The sequence below is a fragment of the Lepeophtheirus salmonis genome, chromosome 6 (assembly GCF_016086655.4).
Source record: "Lepeophtheirus salmonis chromosome 6, UVic_Lsal_1.4, whole genome shotgun sequence".
Taxonomy (NCBI): domain Eukaryota; kingdom Metazoa; phylum Arthropoda; class Copepoda; order Siphonostomatoida; family Caligidae; genus Lepeophtheirus; species Lepeophtheirus salmonis.
Genome location: NC_052136.2, coordinates 22,717,902 through 22,744,672, shown reverse-complemented (window position 1 = coordinate 22,744,672; position 26,771 = coordinate 22,717,902). Strand labels below are relative to the sequence as shown.

General features: G+C 31.6%; 1 protein-coding gene across 1 annotated transcript; it reads left to right on the top strand.

Moving 5' to 3' along the window:
* The first annotated feature begins 1,011 nt into the window (after positions 1–1,011).
* Positions 1,012–26,771, top strand: LOC121120755 (UPAR/Ly6 domain-containing protein qvr). Its single transcript, XM_040715607.2, has 4 exons — positions 1,012–1,284; positions 24,134–24,199; positions 25,597–25,746; positions 25,805–26,771. The coding sequence occupies exons 1-4, from the start codon at positions 1,254–1,256 to the stop codon at positions 26,026–26,028; spliced, it is 471 nt and encodes a 156-aa protein (XP_040571541.1). The 5' UTR covers positions 1,012–1,253; the 3' UTR covers positions 26,029–26,771.

Below are 26,771 nucleotides of genomic sequence, written 5' to 3'. Positions count from 1 at the left end.
ACAAGGATTACTCCGATGTCGATTCACGATTCGAATTTTTGAATATAATTGAATATATTTAGGAAAGGAAGTTCACTACTCAGGAATTAAATTATAGGAAAATTCATTCTTCAGATTTCCATCACAGCTCATGAACATTTTAAGTGTAAAGTGTAACCAAGAGTGTGTGAGAACATAAATGATGGAGAGTAACAAGTTGAATATAAGTAGTGAAGGAAATCGTGTGTATTTTTTAGCTCGCTCGTTTTTTGGAATTGGTAATGTGAAGAATGAATTTTCTTTTCCTAAGGTGTTGTCATTATTATTTAAAATTCTTGAGTAGTGAACTTCCTTTTCTACTACATTCAAACCCTGATTGAACATTCTTGTGTGCTCATAAAAGACGGAGATCATCAACTTTAAAAATGTTTGCGAGGAGTCCTTGTTGGACTCAGAGTAGAATCACGCCACAACAGTTAAGTTGCTCTCCTCTCAAATATTCTTCAAATTGTCAGGGCTACCATGTTGATCTTCGGTTTCTTTTTTTTAACATGCCCAAGTTACTTACATAAAGTTTTCATCATTCGTTATAAGGATAAGTCCTTTTTGGACCTTGAGTAGAATGAAAGATCGGCTTTGGAGTCATTCTTTGTTTGATACGATGTTGGATTTCTGTTTATTCCCTCCTTCTCATAGCTGATGCTTGTAACTGTCACATGAAATTTCATTACATCTAAGTGGCTTTCTTCTCAAACATTAATCCAATTGAATAGGTTAACATGTTCACAAGTTAATTTTTAATTTTTTTTTTCAATACCCAAAATGCTTACAATTTAATATCCTAGATCTATATAATTGTTTCAACATCTATCTCTCCTTCCCGCATATAAAAAGAGTTGAGGAGAAATATATAAGAAAGAAGCTTACTTTTCCTCCCATCGTATCTTTGAGCGACTTTCTTCGTCGTATACACTAGTATACATGCTTTTTTGATAAAAAAAAAAAATAATAAAAAAAAATAACACAACGTACACATTCAAAAAAACATCATCACACTCTACTGTAATATTTTCAAAACTACACAAGAATACGCTGCATAATAAATCTGTCTTTAACTGCATTCAACGCTTATTTACTCAAAATAATAATAATAATAATGCTCTGGAAGGACGCATAGAGCAATAATTATTGACTTATCCTATAGATTTACATATAACATTCCATTGGTATTTCTGCAAAGGATGAGAAATTATAATTAGTGGAAAACGTGAATCATGGGCTCTTTTTGGATCATCTATACAGCAAGTAAGAGATACGGGAATTTTTCTTAAATGTAAAGTTTTAAAGTTTAATTTTGATGAGTCACTAAAACATAAAGAAATTGAATCAAATTTTGTTAAAACTAAAGGAACGTTTTTTCGAATGTTTATTGTTATATTTCCTTAATGCAGTTCAATAAATTCCAAACTTGCCAGACAGAGGAAGGGATTTATCGCTCCTTATACTTTTACGTTCTCACAGATATCAAACAATGACGTCATTCAGGTCGATGACCAAGGGTGGCCGTGGAGATCCGTACAGACTTAAATGTCGTCGGGTAATTTTTAACCTTTTATGATAAGGAATGCGGTTCTTGTCAAAATTTGAGATATTTAATAACGATAAATATTTTTATTATCAAAATTATAAATCTATTCTTAAAATACTTAACAAACATGAACATTTTGTTGTGAAATGTTTTCCTATCAGATTTTTTTATATACATGTTACTCATAAAAAAAGATCATTAGTCTTTTACAAAAAAAAAAAAAAAAATCCTAAAATTAATTATTGCATAAATTTATATCCAAAGTGGGCAAATTTTAGAATTTTTATCTCAAAAAAAAATCATAGTTACGGCCTTGACGCTATTATAAATACTACTATCATGCAGGAACAATAGCTGAGGTTTTACTGAACGAACTCAATTTTTAAAATGACTTTAATATAATACTAGTGATAACAATGTCATATATATATTAAAATATGGGACGTGTTTAATAAGGTCCGGCGGTTTGTCCCATATTAAGGACTAGCACTGTCCTGGAAAAAATGTTAATATAAATAAATTATTTTTGGGCTAAATGAAATTTGATTTTTTTAAATAGTATAAATCAAGGATTACAAATTAATTTAGTAAAGTTTCTTCCACAATGAACGTAGACATATCGTTCTCGCAAATAAATATACGCCACACATCATATTTAAATTTACACTGAAGATGGTTTTTCAATGTTCTTGGACACATTCAAAAGAAGCTTGGCTCTTCCTCATTGTGGACGTTCTAATGAGAGGTTTCTTCCTCCTTGTTCTTGATTTTGCTCGCAATTCATTTTTGATTATCCTCGCTCACATTCATGGCCGTACTGGCCTTCATCCTCTCTGGATTTTTTTGAAGGTAGTTTTTGACCCGCATAATCATGGGCTTTGTTCTTATTGTTCCTTTCCAACCTTGCCCAGACTTTTTAGCGACTATTCCTTGGGGTTCAAATCGCTTTTTAATGCTATACACGGCCGTTCGGCCGATCCTGATATCATTGGAAATATAGGTTCTGGTCTTCTGGCGCTCGAGCATTTACAGTCAATAACCCTTTTGGTTTCCATGTTGTCGTCTTTGAAGAACCAGCTAATATTTATAAATAAAACAATTGCAAATGATCATTAGAATATAATCCAATCTCATTTTTGTAAACATTTCTATCAAAACTCGAGCTGTAAACATTTCTTTAAGTGTAAACTTAAATATGACGCCTAGGATACAGAAAGAATTATAATTAACATCTTTACTTAAATACTTTTTTATATTGAATTTGAGAATTCATTTGACGTCAAAGATAGCATTTAATTTGTAGTTATAATAATATGCTTTCTGTGACATAAATATATACATTTGAATTTAAAGATATAATATTCATTTCTTCATCATTTATAATTATAGTATTTAATAAGCATTCAGCTATGCTGTAATTGTAGTGTTGTCTCGACTCGAACAATTACTTGCTCGGGCCCACTTGACTTGAGTCGAGGATTTTTTTAACTCGTCTCAAATAGTGTGTTTATTTTCAAAATCGAAAAAAAAACCCGAGTCAACTTTATTGAGGCAGTTTGCTTTATATCATTCATTAAACCTCATCAATTGATGTTTTGATTTTTGTGGCACAATCCCTAAGTTATTTCTTTAATCAATCACAATTCCTAATAACGTTCTTCTGATCTCTGGTAAGACAGAATAAATATAGCTATACCAAGATTATGTTAGTGAAATTGTATGGTGTAAATGACCCGCGGATTACCAAGGAATCCGTCTAGGTCAGCAGTTCTGAAGAAGAGATGAATTATGACTATTCAGGGGGAACAGTGTTTGTTACCTAAAAATATCTTAAGACGAGTTGCACACCCCATCCCTACAGGGTTAAAAAACCGAAATATCTTATCCAGCACCTCCCACAATGTGGTTTTTTTAGTCCTCATTATAATTTTTATAGTCCTGGAGTCTTCTTCGTCACTTGACTTCGTAGAAGTGGCGCTAACAGAGAGACATGCCCAAGGCAATGAGGCTTATAAATCTATACATTTGAAAATTTGATCTGAGTGAGCCCACTAAGAACACATTTTCTAAGCGTTACTGAAACTATAGACTCAAATATCATACCTTAAAAACCGGTAAATCCCTAAAAAAGTAAAAAAAACAATGATGGGATTCTACAAATCCACTAATTAGCAGAAGTTATTAGGATAATTCCTACTTCTGCAATGTAAAGACTGAAAGTTTTTCATTTAATATAAACTAATAAATGGGAAGAAGGCTAATTAATTTAAACTTTAAAATATTTTATTATGAAATTTACTTTTTTTCTAAATGTACGACCATTTGTTGTAGTTATTTAGTTCTATTTTTAAAACGACCTTTCTTTAAAAAAGGGCACTCCTTTTTATATTTATATGGCATTTTAAAAAAAAATTTCGTTGTAAATATATTTGTTATATATTAAATTCATATTATATTTTGTTTTAGAATGACTTTTTTGAAGAAAAGGTTCAGCCTATTGAGCGACGTAGCTGAATGGACAACACGCTAGGGAGAAATTATTCTCTTAAACCCAATGTTCTATACTCAGTCCCTCCTAGAGAAGGAAATATACTTAATGTATATTGACTTGAATGACAATTCCTAGGTCAGATGAAGTAATTGTAATACAATGATGCTTGATTATAGTTCATTAGTGCGTGGGGCTCCATCTGACCAATTAAACAAAAATTCTGTAAAAATAAATTTTATTAAAAATTAAAAGTCTATGCAATCTTTTTCCTTTTTTAATAATGTATGTCTATATTTCATTTGTTGAAGTTACGTATATTAAGAAAACGTCATAGTTTTTATTTTATTTTTAAACATGCATTGTTTCCCCATTTTTATGGACTTTTAAAAAAAATATTCTTCGTTTCTATATTCACAAATTCTTTCCAGTCCGGGTCTCAATGAAAAGCAGTCACCCTAATAGCAGCCGTGACTATGCAGAAGATTCTATAAAATAACCTTGAAATATGTTGGACCTCTATATAACTTTTCTTTTTAGACTTGTTCTCTATTCTGCTAAATATGCTTCAAATTATATTGTTTTTATAATGGTTTTAACTGCAGAATCTCGTTTTCTAAATATACGAGTACACACATGGTACATACATTAATTTAGAATGACATGTTTCTAAGTTACATAGTACAAATATATGTATTTTGAATCTGCCGCATATTTAATGTATAAAAACTAACACAAAATTAGAATGTAATGTAGCAAAGGAATATATATTATTAATTGAATCATTTATATTTCGATGATTTTTATTGTAGGATCTTGAAAAATCTACTAGATCAAGTTGGATTATTCCTACATTTGAATGTATCGTTTGAAAATATTGCTATTAACTAATAGTTCCTATGAATAGTAGCTTTTGCTCAGATATTCCAATAATATGAAACACTATAGGGACGTCTGCAGGGGGTGGGCTGGAGGGGCTGTCGTTCCTTCCCCCTCCCCCAAATTTCAAAATAAAAAATAATAATATATAAATTATATATTATCATTTAATTTTCTGAGAAGAGTTATAAGAGTTAAAAATAAAATTCAAAAAAGTTAAATATTTATAATTTGAAAAAATAATTAAATTTCATATATTAAATTTTTTGGAAAAAAAAATCCAAAATCCATAGTTAGTCACAAAATATTGAATTTTTGGAAAAAATCTACAGCTACAAAATATTAAGTTATTTGAAAAAATTTCAAATATTAAAATTTTTTAAGTTATTTTTAAAAATCCATAGCTATCAAGAATAAATTATTTTTTAGGAAATATTAAATTTCAAATATTAATTTATTATTATAAAAAATTCCAAGTTTTAAATCTTTTTTAGACATATTATTTGAAAAATGATATGTATGGAAAAAGAAATTAGAAAAATTAATTAGAATTATGATATTTTTTTTTTTTTTTTGGGGGGCTTCAACCCGTCCAGTTTTGGACGCTTTTTTGATTATTGTTTTCGTCAAAGCGCATCCATAAATAGTAGTTCTGTAAAAAAGAAACCGACAATTAATTATGAAAATGAATAATATTTTCAGGTAGCAATTATAAAAGAGCACAATCTTCAAACTTCATATTTTTTTAGCCTCCGGTAATGCTTAGAGAAGGAAAAATGAGCGCATTTGGCGTGCAAAAATTAACTTCTCCTTTTGATGACATCAAAAATAATCTGGTAGCCATGGAAGTTAGCTTAGTTGCTGTGAACATAACGCAGTGAATGAAAGGGCTGCTAGAAAGAACAAAGAAATAAACAAAAACAGCTTGATGTAGGAATATATTTGATTAATTATGCAGGTTACATGTACTTTGAGGTATTCTTGGACGCTAAAAAATTGAGGTATTTTCCCTGGTATAGAACAGGTAATGAAAATATATAGGGGCTAGTTGATGCATATTCATTTTTTTATATCTTACTCATATTGTAGAATTGATCTTGAAACAGGACATTTTCTTGTTGGAAAGTTCGAAACAATATGAAACTTGTGGCACCCATTTCGGACTGTAGTCTCTTTTAATGCAGAATATTTTTCTTTCAACATGCACTGTTTATGGGCCACCTTGAGATAGTAGAATGGATCAAAATTAATAATAGTATTTTGTCAGTATAATTGAATCATTATTAAATTATAATCAAAAATATATATTGTTTGATTCATGATCCTTTTATTATTTTTTATTCTTTTCAACATTTATGTGTTAGTTGCCATTTTCTACTCACATCAAATTAGAAAATGAAAATATTATTCCTTTGTTTCTTTTATTACGTGTATATGCGTCAAGATGCCTCCAATTTTTTATTGTGCGAGTGTTGACTTTGCCCCTAACTATTTTTTAACTCCAAATATATACTACACAATATGTACTTATCTGACCTAACACATTTAACTCTTAAATCAACCACTAAAAATAATTTATGTTCCGCAGTCTGTAGCTTGGGGAATAAACTAAATTTTTATTAGCCCCTCTATGTAAGTAATAAAACTACATTTTATATTTAATAATATCATTAATAGATTTATATTATTTTGCCTCAAAACCACACCATACACTGTCGTTTTTTTACTAAATAATATGAGCAAACAACGCTCATGTCCTATTGGGTATACTCACCATCCTCAAACAGCCGTAGCTAATGTAGTAGTAATAGGTAAGGATGGACATTTTCGCCGAGAGCGAGGAGAAGGCAGTAGCAACACTTATGATACTACTGAATTACACTTTTGTTGAAATCAGATGTCTGTTATATGATTTTGGAGCGAAAAAATATATTATAGCTATAAAGAGGAGAATATTCTACATTTAAAATAACACTAATACAGAGAAAATATTAAAATTATATTGAAATTCATATGTATTTATTTTATTATGCATTTTTAAAACTATTTACACCAAAGATATGCAATAATCCATACTTCAGAGGGAGATTTTAACACGATCTATTAAAAATAAACTAAAAAGAAAAAAAAGAACCAAAGCACTAACCATTGTTCTCTTTCATAACTCAAAACTGCAATTTTTCTCTACGTTTTGCCCATTCCTACTAATAAGTAATTATTCAACGAAATTACTGGATTTAACTATCTAGAAACTTGTTTGGAAATTGAAAACGGTCAACTATCCCAAATCTCCTTCTACATGCATACATATGGCCGGGACATAATCAAGTTAAATTTAGGGTTATCTATTTGCAAATAGTTGCGTGTATGGCAACATATTTCATGTTACTCTGGTTACAAAGAAATTGCCAACTATTTTTAGTTATAATTCATGCTCAAAAGACACACAACTAAAATGTAATTTTAGTATTTCATCTTAAGTTTGTATCTTACATTTATATCTGAGCATTTTGAAAAATTTAATAGATTTCTTTTTGAGTATGATAAATTACAAAATATATTAATTATTAATAGCACAAATCAACTTTAATATTATATACCTTAATCTAGTACTATTTGATGTTTAGATAACTAATTTGCAATTAGGTAAATAGTTTTTTATCTAATAAAGTTTTGTGCTTTTTTTGCCTAATATTATTTGTATTTTTTTTTCACTTTCAACATACTTGAGGCAAGATGACATTTACTTACAAAATTAGTCTTAAATAATTAACATCATATATCATATGGGGTGGGATATATTACTTCTATTCAGAGGAGAATATATCTATAATATTTTGTGCACAAGTTGCGCTGTCAAATTGATTTTTTGTCTTTTTTGAAAGCTGTGATATACAATAAACGTACAATAAAATGTCGAGAAAATCGGTCCATAGAGTGAAAATGAAGAATAAAACCAAAGATTTAATATCAAATTTTGGGGCAACAGAAAAGTCACTTTACACCTTACAAACAAAAAAAAGGTCAATCTCGGACTTAGTTTCAATATATGTATATAAGACAGTAGCCCCAAAATGTACCTGCAAGTTAAGTCATAGTCACACAGTCTTACAATGTAAGAAAAAATGCTACAAAGTCTTAAAAAGTGGGGTTCAATGGTCCCTTGGCCCCTATGGTTATGACATTACAGGTATGAGATCAATCTATCCTAAGATAAATGAACGTTAAGCTAAAAATGTTCTTTATCGAAAGCTTTTTCCTTAGAAATTGATCAGATTAAAATTTTTTTAAAGGTTCAAAAGAACCTGTATGAGAAATGAGTAAGTGACTTTTTGAATATAAATTATTAAAAAAAAGGATTAATATGATCTATTTCAACAAAAATGATGTTATCGACATTATAAGCAATGAATCATATTATAAGAAAAATTAAATTAATTGAAATTTTAATTAGGAAACTATCAAACTCTTGGGGTAAAATGATTAAAAAAAAAAAAAAATGTCTTCTCTATAGTAGGTTTTAAGTTTGATTTAAGGTCCCATGTTTTTTCTTCCCCTTATTGGTCAAATGGAATTGCACCAATGAGGTATAAAAAGACATTCTTGCACTGTAAATAATTAAATTCATTTGATCTTAGAAATTGAAGTCAATATGCATACTTAAAGGTGTATAAAACATGCCCTAAAAAGCGGAAGGGGCTTATGCTTATTCTAGTTGATATACGAAAATATATTTTTGTTTTCCAAAGCTTTTGTCATTATTATTTATGTCTTGAAGACAGGACATCTTAGTATAAAGTAATAGCTAGTGCGTTTGTTCATGAAAGACGAAGAGTAACAATGAGGTAATTCTTTGTTGGACTCTGAGTACAATTAAGGATCGACATGACTACAGGGTAGGGCAACATAATGTGGACTCGAGGGATGGATTTAGAAATACATATGTATATAAATTTATATTTCAATAATAGGCAAAAAAAAAAAAAAATTTAACAAAACATGTAGATAAGATTTTGCAAAACTTTTTTCACTCAATATGGCCGCCTTCATTATCAATAACAGCCTTTACACGTCACTTGAAGGCCATGCAGGAGTTTATGACAAGCTCCTCTGACAAGTTGTACCATGCAGCCACTATGGAGGAATTTAGTGAGAACCCATTTGGGTGTGAGGTCCTGTTGGGTTCCTTCTCCAAAGTGCCTAATATAGAAAAGTCCAGTGGGTTCAAATCTGGTGAGGAAGTGGCAATATCTCTTTGGACCAGAATCGAGCTATGTTATCTGCACATAACTTTTTGCACTTGGAGGGTGTGTGAGAGGGTGCACCGTCCTGGGTCCACACGTAGTTACCCTCGGGGTAGTTGGTCTTCAGCCATGGAAATATGGTGTACCTAAGCACCCTATAGTAAGCCTCCTGGATGATTTTCTGTCCATCTTTGAAGAAGAACGGAGCTATCTTCTTTCCATCAGAAGCTATAACCCCGAAGTTACTTGCTTGAGCCGGATATTTGATGTAACAAACCCTTTGACCTCTTCTTTTGTTTCCACAGGCCAGGGGCCGTTCCGGCAGTTGTGAAATTGATCAACTGTGAAAATCTTCTTATCTGATAATATTTTCACAACTGACTGATTTGCTTTGGTCCATGTGATGTTTTTCTTGAACTTCTCGACCCTCCAGGCTTTCATGGCCTCTATCAGAAGGTGGCTTAGGGTTCTTGTGAAAGAAACTAATCCCAACATGTGATTTTTAGCCCTCCTGATGGTCCTAGGATCCATAGAGAAATCGTTGGTGAGGCGATTCATCGACCTAATGGGATATTCTTTTATATTATTCTCCAAACTTAAGAAAAACTTCATATCCCTCTTTAAATTATGTCCTCCACTTCTTGACATCCCAGAGAGGATTTCTCCATTATTTTTCGTCTTGGCCAAATTAAAAACCAGGCTCCTAGAATGCTTAATAATATCTTTAATGTTCGTTACATCAACTCCAGTATTTAGGAGATCTGAGATGCACTGTCTCTTTGCTTGTTCTTCGCTCAGGATGATGTAATTACTAAGTTATTAGTATAGTTTGTTTATGTAAAAATAATGGCTGAATTAGAATATCAAAAAATAATAACTAAATCTTTTCATGGTAATGATAAATTAAATATTAATTAACTCTCTGCGTTTTGCTTCCCTACTCTGTAAATGTCCTTACTCATACATTACTTAACATCTGTATAGACACACGCCATGGAACCTTGTTATTAGAACTTTTTAAAATATAATAAATGATAGAATTCTTTTTTGTATCGCAAATGTAAAAGAAAAGTATTAATTATTTTTAAAAAGTGATGAAATATGAACGCGGACTAAGTGACTTATCCGATCCTAGATTGAAAACCCTTATTTGTGATCTAAGTAATCAGTCATATAATTGTGGATGGTCTGGTGAAAGATTCTGTTAGAAAATTTCATTTTTTAGAGTTGAAACTTGAAAGATTCCAACAAAAGCATTTAATTATCAAGTATGATTCAATTCTGTCAAAGAAAAAGCTAATTTTTTATACAAGATTTCATCTTATTCCTTTCAGATCTAACTTTTGATTGCAAATCCCCGTTATTATTGAGTATAAAGGAAGGACTTCTTATTAAACCACATCGAAGAAGAAATTTTTTGAAGGAAGATCCATAACATAGTTATGAGATTGTCAGTTCCTTTGTAGTACATCATATTTCTCTTGTATTGGAAAAGATCGTCTCTTGATGGACCTGTGTTCATCTATAGATTACTTTACATAAAGTAATTCATGTCTCATCTCTTTTATTTTTGATTTGATCCCCCTTTTCTAATTGATTAAAAGCGTTGAAAATAGGGTTTCAGATTTGATTTCCAAGATGAGTATATGTATGAGTTCATTTTTGAAGAATTTATTATCAAGGATACCTCATCCTCCCCTGTACATATATAAAAAGGGATACATGCTTGAATATGTACCTGTAACATCATGAATTTTAAACTTATATTATGGATTAAGAGCCTAAATTTGGATTATTCAACATATTAAGTATGAATTAGTCCATATTTAGCCTATTTTAATGCAACAAATATTTATTATCTTCACTACTCAAACTGAAGGCACGGCACATAATAAAGTTGGGTTGATAATTCTTTCTTTTCAAGGTGATTTTGATAATTTATTATGATGGCAAGTTCAACTTTTACATCCTGATATTTATTTTTACATTACATTTATATATCAATCTTTAATTGGAATAACAAATAATTACATTGATCGCTTGATGTAGAGTAATTCACCTAGCAAGTAACATGTTAGAATAAATTTATAATTTCTTGTTCCATTCTATAATAATTTCTCTTATTTGAAATTCTTATGGCGTATTACTACGACATCTTGATAATTTCCAGCAATTGAATTGAATATGAAACATAAAATTGTGGTTTAACCATAAATTTTGCCATTCATATACTCTATTCTTTGAGCAGACTAGACTTCATCTAATATAATTGGAACTACTTTATCCTTCTCAGTTAATTTTTCCTGTCTTGCTTTTAAATAATTGAATTTTCCTTTCGATATCCCGGTGGATTCCTGCATAACGGAACTCAGTTGTTTTTTTATAACATAGTTCGCAGACATAATATTTTTAAAAGTTCTTTATAATGAGGAGGTGAAATTTTGTACCAGATAAAAACTGTCGCAAAGTTTCTGGGGAATATATTCCCTTATTTCATTGATTTAAATCTTATTGGTAGTATTCCACATTTGAAATTGAAATTTCACATCTCTTAGAATTATTACACTAAATTTAATGACTGGACAACAAAAAATGAGTTAAAACTAGTCATCTATAATTAGAAAAATATAATTGTTAAATTCAAAATAGTAATTAATTATCGTCTCAAAAATAAAGTTATCATTTTATTTGTTGTGCAAAATACCTGAATCTGATTTTGTTATGTACATAAATTGAACTTCATTTTCCATCCAATCTACTCTTTTTTTTTTTTAATTGTACACAATTGATATCCAATTTTTGTTTCATTTCCGACAAATTAAACATAGTATCTTCTCTCAAAATTTTTGCCCCCTTAATTATATTTCATCACTTTTCCGTTTACACCTCCCTCTCCTCAGCCATTGACATTATTCTAGTCCTTTATTTATTTGTCACTTCTGTTTTTTCTTAAGATACGTCTTTTTAATTCTCCATTTGTCAATTTAGTTTCTGTTTCAAAATTATCATGCTTAAAATGAAGAGAGAAAACATTTTTTTTAGAGCTATCAACAGATTTATATAAACAAAAATAATAGTATATCAACACTAATTGGATATAACTAAAATAATTATAGAGTATTTTTTAACAGGTTTCTAATTTCTTGGTGTAACTGATTTCCATTTATTAAGAATTTCCGTGCTTGATGTTGGAAATTTATGCAAATAAGTTCTTATTTCATTATCATAGAGCTTTCGACCATATGTTTGCAAGTGGGGCAGCAAGGAACCACCCAATTTGAAGGCATATTTCACATACTGGGAAATGTGGGTTGTGTATCATGCCGGCGGGACATTTATTATGCATCACTGTACTACAAATTACAATTTGCAACATAATTTTGGGCCGCCCGCTCAAACCCACATTTATTATTGTAATTTAAGTCATGGAACACGAGAATGAACATTCAAGTTTTCCTTCTCATTAGGAAAGGACTTTAAAGTCATTTAAAAAAACATGTTTTTAGGGTATAATTTCGATTCTGAATCATGTTTCGAAGTGAAATGAGTATAGTGTATATGAAAATTAAAGGAAATAAGGATTCACTTGCATGTTGTATACATATAGTGCCCCCTTAATATCATATACAAATTTTTAATCTAAGAAATAACAATGTAGTCATATGAATGAAATTTTGCAGGCTTTTTGGATGTAGGATTGAGTGTGCGTAGCTAAGGCTTAGCCAGGTAGCGCCTTGAGAGACTAAAGTACTCCTTGGTTCCTCACTAATGAGTGATGACGTCCTATTAATTTTTGATTCCCTAGTTTCCCAAAAAAATACGAATTCGATTATTTACATATAGCCGTTTTATTGCCTATTTAGATGTCATTAAAAACTTTCTATATTATTATCTTAGTAGATGGAATGTACATTGCACATAAATATGAAGGCTGGGGTATCAAACATGACCGAAAATACAATATATCTTTAGTAAAACATAGATAAACATTACTTATCTATTTCCTTCCATGTCAATATTTGTAACTTTTGATTATAAAACTAGCATATCTGTTCAGTCAAGTATTAAAATATTTGAAAGAAGACTTTCTTGTACAAGAGTTTGTATTGATAGAGGAAAAAAAAAAAAGATTAATTTTTGATCTCTTTCCTAAAAATATTGTTAAAAAAGAATTCTATAAGATTATATATATGCCAATGTTATCATATTTATTTTATTTTAACATTGGAGAAGCTAAACTCTAGAAAACTTGAATTTAAGTATTGTTTGTAAAAAGGAAACTAATATATTGTCTATCATACCAAAGCATCTTTTAAAATAGTTTCACTTATCTTGGTTAAATGTTTCTGAAAAATCTTATTTTAGGGAAGAAGTAAGGTACCCTCCAATTCAGTAATACCTTGAAATATGAGTTTAATATATTCATGGATCGAGCTCATGAGTATAAAAAAACAAGTAGAACAAAACAATTTATCCCAGCTGAAAAAAACTAAAGCATAAAACTGCTCTTGTGGTCAATTGCCAACACTAGACATCTGGTATCACAATAAAAAATCACCTTCCAACGCTAATTTATTCTCAAAATCCACCCCTTAACATAAAAAAGCCGTGTGTTAGGGCACTCTTATCTCAAAGTATTAATGTACGTTATTATATATTTGTAAAATAACTTTAATTAGAAAGCAAATTATTTGACGTGGGAGCTATGGTAGCTCAGATATTTCATTGCAAAAAATAATCAACGTTAGAAATAGTTATTCCTATTGATTACAATAAATGAAAGTAACATTTTTTAAGAGGGCTACTACCCCTTCAGCCCTCTCCTCTATGAAGTGACTGGGTTGGTATATATATATAATTAATTACTGTCTTATATCTTATTCTTGTAATTTAAACCATTTTTAAGCCAAACAAACAAAAAAATTAAATAATATCAAGGGTGTGACTCCTTTAAAATGGGAAAACTTGTTTTTTTTTCTTCCCATTGCACACCAATATCACTGGTAAATGATTAATAGAGAAAAATACAACATATACTATCAAAAATGTACACACACCATAAATTAATTATCATCCGTTAAAAAAAAATAAAAACCACACTAGGAATTATTAAATATTTGTAAATACAATTCATAGATTCGAGGTTACGACGGTTTCTAAAAGATGTTCCGAAAAATTAATTAGTAAGATAATTGTATACCGGGCCGTGCAGAATTATTTACCGATTTTTGTTCAGAACATATCGCGGACAATAATGACATTTCGAATGACTTGAGAAACAATTTATTCATACATATTTAGAATAATAAAATAGTTTGTGATCAAATTTAATCAATGTAGCCATCATTTGACTCAATGACACTGGTCAGGCGACGTCTGAAGCTTCCACAGACTTGCTGGATGTCATCGGCGTACATGGAGGCCCAGGCCTTGTTGACAGCAGCCTTTAAGGCATTTATGTTCATGTGTCGTTTTTTGCAGGCCTTGGTCTCCACGTGCGCCTAGATAGAGAAGTCTAGTGGTTTCAGATTTGGGCTCTGAGGGGGCCAGTAGTCCTTGGGCCAAAAGTTCATGTTGTCCTTGAGCCACTCCTGAGCTTTCTTGGAAGCGTGGGTGGGTGCTCCATCTTATTGAAAAACCCAAGGAGAGTTGCCGACTCCGTGGATTTGATCCACGGAAGGACCTTGCATGCCAGAATCTTCACATAATCATCCACTATTAATCTGTAGCCAGTGGGGAACCATATTGGCTTCATGGCCTTCCCGTTGGAGGCCACGAAACCCAACATCATCACCGAAGCAGGTTGCTTTGTTGTTGCCACATAGCGGTGCTTATCTTGCACATCTCCAAAGCTCACAACACGGTCATTTTGCCTGTTGAAAACAGGATTGACCGTAAAAATTTTCCCATCTGAAAAAATGATGATGCGTTCAGATGAGCTCTTGATATCATTCAAAATTTTCTTGGCACGCTCAAGTCTGACTTCTTGCTGACGTTCAGCTAGCAGAGGGTGTTCAGTACGCCTCAGGGACTTTCCTCTAGCCCTTTTCAATGCCCTTGAAACAGTTGATCTCGACGTTCCCATCTTTCTGGACATGTCGGCAATGGACCTGTAGGGAGTCCTCTTGAACACTGCCTTTACTTTCCTTGTTGAGACTGTGGGCTTCCTGCCAGCCCCAGGGGAATGCTTGAGATCCCCCCCAGTGCTTGGAAACGTTGTAAATTGTCTTCAACGAGGCCCAACCTGTTCCTTAATGTTGTTATGAGGCACTCCCGCTCGGAGGAGGGCTGCAATTTCGATCCTCTTTGTTTCCTGATTGGACATGGTCTCACGTGTGGAAGTTGTTACGCTCTCACAGAAAGGATTTTTGTTTATTTTAACAGTAAAAATACGAAACAATCAGATTGGTTGCCACAAAACCTCTTAAAAAGTATATTTACATCATTGGTAAATAATTTTGCACGGCCCCGTAAATAAACAATAGTAAAACTAATAAAAACACACGCTGCATAAATCCCAATACTTTCCCCGGCGAAGGATTTCTTTAAAATTAAATTCGCATATTGCAACGAGGGCCACTTTCCTTGAGATATGACATCTCAGGGATGCCCTCTTCCCCACCATCGTCTGAACCTTTGCCACTGCATTGGAAGCTATCCTCAATGCTACATTTTGGCTGTCCGGCAAGAAGCCGAATAGTAGTTCATGCTGCGTTGGTGCTCTCCCAATATTTTGGAGAATACCCTCTGTCAAAATTTCCATCACTTTATCTATTCTTTTGCTTTCCCTGAAGTCGTGCTCCAATGTTACAGTGATTACAGAGGCTCCGCGCATCGTGAAATACTCTCGGCGTGAAGTAGAGGCCTTATGCTATTCTGTACCTCTGTTTCGCCGTTAGTATAGGGTACCATATTATTTTTCTATTGTAGCCCTGATAAAAATTTGAAGTTCATCTGGACTTGGATCTTGTAAACGCATTCTTCTTTTGATGGAGCTATTTGGAACATTTATAAATACTTTCATGAGTTGAGATCTTATGTTTAGGCTGAAGAAGAGCTAAAGGGATGCTTCAACATCCCTATTGCAGGGTTAGTAGTTTCATTGCAGTTTAAAACATTTTTATTATTATTAAAGTCTAAATTCCTTCGTATTTCCCTAGATAAGTGTATTTTTACCTCTGTATAAGTGGTCCACTTGCTCCCATTATCTTCCAATATATGATCTTGAACTTCGTTTCTTGTACTAGACTTTTCTATGGCATTTAATTAGTCATTTACACGAAGTTTCCCATACAGGCTACATATTATGATTTTTTCGAGGAAAAATTGACTTGAAATGCTCTCTTATACTAGGAGAACCAAAGAAGTTTCTAATGGAGTATCACATCTATTATACCCAAACCACCTCTCCATTTCTCCATTTACAATCCCCTATGTACTATGTATTTTGGTACATTTGCGTAATCAATGCCCATCTTATTCCATTTCTTGGCACAGTCCTCGTTATATGGTAGAAATCTCATAATATGGGTTTTGCTTGGATTTATCGTTGTATTTCAATATTTGATTCTGTCAAGTGTTTCAAGCTTATTTTTCTAATTAATGAAATCATTACTTATATTATATTGTCTATTTTTTTAGGATTTTTTGAGTATTTCCTAATATTGTTGCCTCTTTTACCAGACAGTACTCCTAGAATAGTTTCTCTAGGGCTTCCATATTCGTCATTAGTTGAGTTTTATCGTAATTAACTTTCAAGCTCTATCGTTCTTCAAATGATTTAAGGACTCTACTGAGGTATCTCCAGTCTGACTCATCAAGATAGTCACATTATCTGCAAATAATAGATTTTTTCCCACTAGATGTTTATCTATCATCTTTTGTAAGGGGCTGATCATGCTGGGCAGGATAGGCAGATTTTGACAAACAAGCAACCACTCATAGTCTATGACGTCCCTATTGTTAGAATGATCAATTAACTGTATTGTAACGCCTGCTGGGCAAGAAAAACAGATTTTGAGAAAACACACAACCACTCATATGGTATGACGTCTATTTTTAAAAGCGTGGGGGAGGTTAAACATCAGTCGTACAGGCGTTATGGTAAAACCTTGTATTTCCATTGACTTTGAATCCATTGAGTTGTCCTAAAATGCTGGATAAGATGCGATGTCAATAAAAATAGATGGAGAAAATTCTTTAAGAGAAATCATGGATCTTATTGCAAATTACCTAAAGAAACAAATTAATGTGGCAATGGAAAGGGTCAAGTTAGTGGGAAAGAAGCAGAGTGAAGATAAGTGTTTTGATTAAGGGATATGTCATTTGAAGACTGGATATCAACACTAACTATCATTGGAATAAATAGTGAAGAAACAAAAAAAAAATTCTTGTCTAAGACTACTGAGTTTTCACTTTAAAAGTTATATCCATTTGCCGAAGCGAAGAAAAGAGTAAATTTCAAGAGGAGGCATTGGCACGAAAATCGAGTTCGATATCAAGAATAAAAACAAATTATAAAAAGGAGCGGATAAAAGAAACTCAAAGATGTTCTTATTGTGGAAGAAATTATCATAGAAATGAAGAAAAATGTCCTGCTTATGAGAAGAACTGTAATCAGTGACAAAAAAAGGTCATTTTAAATTAATGCGTAAATCAAAGAGAATATTTTTCAAATCTAATGCAGTAAAAGTGAATGGTGGGAAGAAGAACGTAGATGATAGAATGGCATCTCTGAAAGAAATGTATATACAAAGAAAAATTAAAAGGATAAGCGCAGTGCCAGATACTGGGGCTGAAGTAACTGTTGTGGGTATTGATAATCTACAGAGTATGGGATTATGGATTAAAATGTTGAAGGACAATTATCAAGCGTCGATGAGTCGAACTTGAGAATTATAGGAGAAAATAAAAATAAAATTTGGGTTCAATAATATGCAAGTAGAAGAAACTGTTATTATATGTAAGAATGTTACTGAAGTATATTTATCAAGAAGTTTATGTAGAGAGCTTCGGTTAATTCCGGGGAATTTCCCTAGTCATATTCGGATAGCAACATTAAATAATGAAATGAATGAAAATGTGGAGCAAATTAAAGGGACACGGATGAGGGAATTCAATGATGTTTTTTATAATGGATAAAAGTTAGAACCACTGAAAATATTGTTAATAGATGGCTATATACCTCATGCAATTCATTCTGCAACACCCATGGCATTTGCCTATAGAGGTGAAGTAAAGAAATAAATTGATTATTAGTTGTAAATAAGACGACAGAGTGTGTTACCGAATTGCGACAAAATAAGACAACTCCCTGAACGATAATTATCCTTATCACATAGAGGAGACTGCAGCACCCTTTTACTCATGCCTTATTGATTAAAGCGACGTCATTTACCAAAGATTGTTGTATGGGACTACTTTTACGTCCCATTTGGACGCATCCTATAGATTTAGAACGGGAATTCAAAATTTTGGGACTGCTACATCCCTACCTAACAGTCTTGGGCTTGAGGAAGGTGGCTTTGACCACAATTAGTAATTACGTTGATAAATGATCCTCAAAAGAAATCTTCATTAGCAATGATGTCATATAGATAATTTTCATATCAATATAGTTTTCCATTTCTAAAGGATATTTTTGTGGTAAATTTGCATTTCTATATTTAACTAAGAGTACACATATTTAATGGGATACAAGCCAAATGATTTTTTTTTCGAAAAAAAAAATTGTGATAAATGAAATGAGGCATTTTCTTTTGTCTGCATTGCATCATATATAAAACATTTTTAAATGCCCATTCTGCAATACTCACTAAACAAAAAATTAAGTATAAATATAAAAGTCATATCCATAAAGAAATTATTCCTTTCTTTTTCTATTGTCATATTCACCAAAAAGATGCGAAAAAAAATGTATACTACATAATATATTTATGTAAATACATTGTTCATAATATTTAGAGACAAAAATCATAATCTAAAAGAAACATACTTAAGTTACATACTAATAATACTGAAAATAGACATTGAAAAAAAGTTTGAGGTACGACTTCTACAATTTGCTTATACAACCTATTTTACTCCAATTACCACTTGTACAAGTTAATTGTAGAAGTTGTGCCTCGTACGCTTAAAAATCGTGCATTTTCACATATCTATTTATTAATTAAATACAGATCTACATGACTGATCTAATGACCTTGATAAGTCTGTGAGAATGTATTTATCCGATCCATAATACTGATTGGTATTGTTGAATCGCTCTAAAAAACTACAAAGATAGCAGTCCAGTCCTAATAAAATTTGCGGTCCCTAGAACAAGGTTTTTTTTTATGGTAACTACAACAGGTGAAATGACGTAGTTACTAACTGTGTCATTTCAGTTGTTGAAGTTTCAATATGGCCTGTTTCAAAGAGACAAGATACCTGAAGCTTAAAGTAAGACGTGCGTGGCTAGAAAATATTAGTATACGTCCTAGCTATCATTAAATATTTTCTTCGTTTTCTTGTTCTGCAATCCTAGCTAGGAGTGAAGAAAAAAAAATCGACTGATTAAAGATTGATTTAAAAAATCGGTCATAGGACAGATCCAAGCCTACTTGAGTGATGATAAAAGTATAGTCAACATGTACTGATTTGATAAAAATACAATCAATGGATCATGAAATATATTCAATATAACTTAACGATTTACGTCGTCCATCAATCCAATGATACTTTTTAAAGTTTTACGTCCAAGTATTTTTTTTGGATGTTTTTATAAGGATAAAGGCACACTTATAATTATTCACTGAAAGACAATTACAATTACTATTAGAGGGCAACCTAGCCATTTATTGAGATTCTAAAATTTTGGTTATAAATTTTTTTAATAATTAACAGACAATTCTCCTAGTCGGGCAAATTTCGAAGTATCTCAAATACGAATAATTTTTTTTGATTATAATTAATTATTAATGATCAATATTTATAATGTATGTACATACATATACCCCATGCGGCGTAATTAAATATACACACACAAAATATCTTCTAATTTTTGGTCTAGTGAACAAATTTAATGAAAATTAGGCTGCTTCCACACATGATAGATATAACTTCCGAAAAATCAAGATAATTAAAAAAACTTTTAGATTGAAAAGATTGAGACTAAAAAAAAAAAATTGGTAGATGAAATGTCCTTTCGTGTAAAAATTCTAACGGCTTAGCCATCACCAAATAGGTTGATTATGATATAAAAAAAGATTTTGAATCTCTTCGGATATTTAAAAGAGACCATGGATAAGGTTAAAAGAGGATAACAAGGACTACGGTCAACGTCAAAGCCATAAAAGCCAGAATCAAGATAAATCTATTTCAGAGCTTGAAACGCATGTACAAAAAAGATAGACATGAGTAAAATAACTATCAGAAGAGCAGCAAAGGACAACTTGGGATCTAAATTAAACGCCAGATGCAAAATATATCTATATATATAATTAACAAGAACGCAATATGTGGAAAGACTTACGCAGGCCAAGATTATTCTCCACCACCTCAAAAAAGGATCATCTCTTTCTTTGATGAATAGCTTTTCCGGGTGGATCATATGTCCAACAGCCATCATGACCGCTGTCTTTCTAAGTTGAACTTTGGAGATGTTCCAGATGAAGTAAAATTTACATTCAAGAAAAAAAAATGAACATCACAAAATTGAACTACATCAAAAAGACTTGTAAGAATTTAAAAAAAAAAAGTGTTCGACGTGGTGAAGGTCATGGGAGCCTATATTGAATAAATTTATAATTCTATACAAATTAAAAAATAAATTTTCCTCTTGCGTTATTCCCGAGTTTGCTCTTGACAAAGTTTTAATACAATCATCAAGTGTCTATTGAATCACGCCGCATAAAGTATATACAACCTTAGTAAACATTAACCCTTTGTATTGGAAGTCTTTAGTTAACATGTACACTGATAACATAAGAACTTGTGCGGTTTTACTATGTATATTTTAGAACTTTTATAAATTCAAATTTTGGATTCAATAATCTTGAATAGAAAATTCAACGGAGACCATTTTATTTATTCTTTGAACATAAATTTGAGACCATTAATATTTGCTCCCTACTCTCTTGTAAAGTAGTACCTATCTACAATCCCAATTCTATTAAAATCATATCCCCCTAGAATAAAATATTTTATGTCGTTTTAAATAAAGGATATATAACTTTTTCACATGACGTCATTATGGTGGAAGTCGGATATATTGGACGGGACAATGTATAAACAACCAAATTTCCTTAGAATTACCCCTATAGACAAACATTTCCGAATTATTGCCGTGTATTTGCATGTAATAATTGAACTGACATATACATAAACCCTAACTGTCAATCGAAAATTAATCTCTTTTTAGTAAATTATAGACCACAATATGCAAAAATAAATAATAAATGTTATTACAATACTAAATATTTACTTTGTGTAGCCAATTAGTTAGTTATGAGATTGCATATGTCATTGGGATTTTCCGTATCTGCATAGCAGTTACACCGGAACCATTACGGGCAAGGGACTTTGCCACTTTTGCATAATTTTTATTGTGATCGAGATAAAAGATTGGTCTTATTTTAATCGTGTGTTTTTATTACTCATAAAATATACGAGGTCCGCAGAAAGTTCTGTTAAATATTTATTCAAATAATAATGATATAAATTTTTACATAATTTCTATATAATTATAGACATAAGTCGACACAAGATCCAAAAACATGTGACATAACTTTCATTCGAAATGGTCACCCTTAGCCTTGCCCACAGCCCGAAGTCTCTCTGAAAAGGATTTCATGCTACACGCACCATGTTCACGGGGATTGAGTCCCAGGGAGCCACCAGTTTGGCCTTCAGGTCATCCAAATTCTTAATCCATGAAGTTTAGGTCAGGGCTGGAGGGGAGCCAGACTGTATTGTCTGTGAATCCACTCAAATTGCCCTCACAACACCACTGCCTTTCTCTGGATGTGTTTGTGTGGTTGGGATACAATCCTCTAAAAAGGTCTATGGCTCATTCTGGAAATACTGTTGATCTTCACCCCAGCCGGTACAAACACCAAAGGGAACAAACCATCACAGACTGTGGCTTCTGCATTCGGTTGACTCCATGGTCACCCAGCCACCTTTTTTGGCCAGAATCCAATCATTTTTGGGGTTAAAAGCCTGTTCCAAAGTGAAAATATTTTCATCACTGAACACAATGTTGGTTCTACTTCGGTGATGATCGACAGGAAGTCCTCATCTTCTGAAGAATGACATTGCTTCTCTCAAGTCTTCTAGTCTTGATCTTGCTTGACAGGTGTTATGACCTCTTCAATTAGTAGAGATACATCCCAGGGTCATCTCAGATAAGGTAGTGCCCTCTTGTTTTTGCACCCATGTTAAAATCCTAGGCCATCTTGGCGAGGTTCTTCCTGGCCATTCCTTGATAGATTGAGTTCCCTCGTACCTCTCAATGGTCAATTTATGAACATGTGCTGACCTCCAGGCTCTTCCGGTTTCTCAAGATGGCTGGCCGAGATTTGCCCTTCAGGTCCTCCTTGACTATAGCCTCTCTCTTGGCTTCCACTGAGGTTAACAAAATTGTTATTTTATTCGAAATTGTTTGTTTTGATTAAGGTTCGACCCAACTAGAGTTTAAGCAGCCTTACATATATTTTATATATTATATAAAGTTAACTCAACTGTGGCCCCTGTATACCAAACGTGTATAAAATCATAAAATAATATAAAAATTAAGTGGGAACACCAAAATAAATATCACAAATAAATATTGTATTTTAAAATTATCCCCCTCAATGATTGTATTCCTTAAAAATATATAACAATTAAAAACAATTTTCACTAACACTTACTTAAATTACGTAAAGGTTATAATCATTGAAGTTTTAACTCTAAATTTTTTTTAAAACTTTTTTTTCTCTTTTTAAGAAAGTTCTTTTGCATTAAAAAAAAAACTCAATGAAAATGTCCTTCCCCCTAAAAAGACCTGCAGACGGCCCTAATGACGTAAATATTATATAACACAACTTGCTGCATAGATCGTTGATCTACTTCAAATATTACTAAGTTTCTTTGACTACGAGTAGTTTTATATGCAGTGGTTTTTTTTATTTGTTTGCTTAATAAATATTTTTTTAATTTCTTCATTTTATTTACTAAATGTATTATCGCTTGGAAACAAGAAAAATCTGTGTTGTACAGGGTTTTTTTCAATACTAAAACCCATACGATAGGAGAAGTTATTTTTCGATATCCCCTTTTTACTATTTTTCCTTGTTTTTTTTTTTATAGTATGGTTAGGACAATAAAAATATTTTACTCATTATAAATTATATTAATGTTATTGTATACTAGACGATATACTTGTAAAATAATTACAAAATGTAATCTTAATGGGATATTTACTTTATTTTTAATCCAGTCCTTTCAATATTGTAAGATTTAAATAATCGCAGCTTAACCAATATTTATTCAGCAACCTTTTAAATTGCAAGTTTTTATTATAAGTAATAACCATAAGTTTTAAGTATAGTTATAAAATCAAGTACTTTCAGAACATTCCACCTTCCTTCCAAACATCGCGTTATGCAAAATCTTCAGTGTTCAAAACCAAGCTATATTCCTCCTAGATAATTTCAATTTCAGTTTATTATGCTACGCCTAACTTCAGTGAACACGCTCCATTGATTGATAAAATAATATAATCCTAAATATCAATCTTAAAAATTAAAACTTATTTGTAATCTCTATGTATAACCAAGAAAATAAATCCATAATATAAATTTACTAAAATTGCGCACATATTTGCAAATGATATAGGACTACGTTTGAACGGTTAGATTAGTTGGATTATTAACTTTAATTTTAATCATACTTTTGAATACTTTTGAACTAATGGTGTACTCATATTTACAGAATGCTTCCTTCTCGTATGCCTGGCCTCTATCAAATCTGTAAGTGGCGCTGGAGGTGACTGTATGTGTAAGTTTCTTATAAATCAAACATAACAATGTAATGGGTTATAATTTTAGGATTTAGGGATGTAATTTAGTGATATTAAAAGTCTTTTTTCAGAGTTAGTTATTGTTGTGTCGTAATTTTTTTTGGAACTATCCTGGGAACGTATTTAGGTGGACTCTTTATACCGGCGTTACCTCACCAGTATAAAAACTACCCTGTATTTTATTGTCTGCTGTCCATTGTTTTTTTTCTCTTATAAGTGTTCTGAACGTTTATTGGTTTAATGGAGTATGAAAAAAAAAATAATATATATTATCTGCTAGAAGGTGCTTGTCTACAAAAAAAAATAATAATATTAAATTGGCGCCTACTCAGAAAATTTTTCACAGCGCCTTCTGTGTGAATATGTTTTTTTTTTAAATTAATAATATTATCATATAGGGAGTTGTATTCTATTTTTTACTAGACAGCACTAGTCTCTTTCGCTTTGTTTAAAATCAGATATAAGTAAACCACGGCCGTACCTAGAGTTTAGTAGTTTTTAATAAAAATAAAATGCAGGGAAAAGGCGAAAGTGAGGCATATGGTACACCTGAATTAAGACCCTTGCTAATATAAGCAGCCTGTTGTATGATTTTTTTGGATAAATTAATTACTGCAAAAAAGAGGAGAACCTTTTACATAATAATTATTAGTGCGGAAACCATTACATTTATATATAATATTTATTTTATTATATCTTTTTAAAACAATATACAGAGAAAATAGGTGGTTTTTTATTTATTTTGGAGGAAGAAGTTAACACTACTTCGACCAATTAAATAATAAACAAAAATAAAGAAGGAGCACACTCAACACAAGTTATACCTTTTCTAATTTTTAAAGGTACTTTTTCATTACAAACTACTCAACTCTACTCATTCCCTATTCTTAGTTCTTCTTCACTTATAAAAAATTCCCAACAATGATTGAATAATCATTTTACAGTTGGAAATAATTGGCTAGCTACCAATAAATTTTGGACCTATTTTTCTGTTTCTTTTTAGAAAAAAAAAAGATTGTGAGATACAAGCACAGTAAAAGTATCGACGTGTTTTATTTTGATCTACAAAATAGTATATTATCCCCTAAAAATAAGAGGTTCTATGACAACAAAAGTCAACTTTTTATAGAACAATATGAATAGAAAGGAACTTATTAGGAAACATGCTAATCACCCGTTTATCTTTTGTACGTCTTCATTTTTTGTTTTCATAAGACATCCTTTTTTAAAAGAGAGAATATTTTGTAAATCCTAACGTAAAAAGCCCTTACAGTCATTTTCCTAGCATAGTTCCAAAAATTACAAGACAATGATTAAAAAGGTGGAAACGAGCCTTAATCTTATACTGAGATAATAACATTCCAATTAATTACAGCTGGTTCGATCATTGATTGTTACGAATGTAATACTTGGGAAGACGAACGCTGCCATGATCCTTTCAACTATACAATTGGCAAAGAAAACATGCCTCCATTACGACCTTGCGAAGGATGCTGTGTCAAAATGGTTCAATTCATCGGAACAGGTTGTCGTTTATTTCTAAGTTAATACATGATTATTTATATTTAATTTTCTCTTTGCAGAACACTATCAAATCAAAAGAACATGTACTGAAGATTTTGGAGTAAATTTCTTCATAGTCAATCATGCTTGTATGACAGAAGGTCATCGTTTCGGTCGCATGTGCTTTTGTGAAGAAGATGGCTGCAATCACGGAACTTCTATACTTCAAACTTCTTGGACACGCAACCTTTTTTTATATTTGCTATCTCTATTTATTACGGGCTTGCATTTAAATAATAGTTGATTTTCAAAAAGGACAAAGACTTTTCGCTTATTATTAGTGCTCGAACTAATCCATGGTTAATAGAAATACACTTGGAACCAACCATCTTTTATATGAAATTAAAAAGATTGGAAATTCGCTGCTCTTCTGTATAAAGAACATTTTATTGAATCAATGGAATTTAAATTTAAATCAATAAGTGTTGTGATTTATTTATGTTTCTCGAACATAATTAAAGCCGAAGTTAATAGGTTTTCATTAATTCAATCATCTTAGGAATAAATATTCAAATAAGTACGTAAATAGAAATTATCATGTATTCTTATTGATTCTTTGACTCAGCAGCTTAGACTATAGATAGAATTGTAGAAAATATGACCTGTAACGCGTGTGAGGTTTGCCTAGTCGGTAATCTGAAGAGTGTTATCCAAAAAAAAAAACCACAACTTTGTAGCCTTATATCTTGGATTCTAATTTAAGTAAAAAGGTTTTGTGAATTTCTACAGAATCTAGGCGCATATTGAGGCCAAGACATATAATGGTCTTCACCCCAACGTGAACTCCCTTATTACCGCAGTGGACAAGGCCTGGGCCTCAATGCCCGCCAAGTACCTTCGGAAAATCTGCTCCACCTTCCGACTTTGCCTTGAGCGCTGCATCACCGCTGAGGGCGGCTATATTGATTAAAAATGGTAATCATAGGAATACAAATCTATTTTATATAACATATTTATATATATGTAAATAAACATAGATTCGCCAAA

What these genes read in the sequence shown, in the direction of transcription:
- LOC121120755 (XM_040715607.2), top strand. Translation starts at nt 1,254, where the DNA reads ATGGGCTCTTTTTGGATCATCTATACAGCAA. An exon ending in CGCTGGAGGTGACTGTATGT is followed by an intron (nt 24,200 to 25,596) that starts GTAAGTTTCTTA and finishes AATTAATTACAG; the next exon opens with CTGGTTCGATCATTGATTGT. An exon ending in GGTTCAATTCATCGGAACAG is followed by an intron (nt 25,747 to 25,804) that starts GTTGTCGTTTAT and finishes TTCTCTTTGCAG; the next exon opens with AACACTATCAAATCAAAAGA.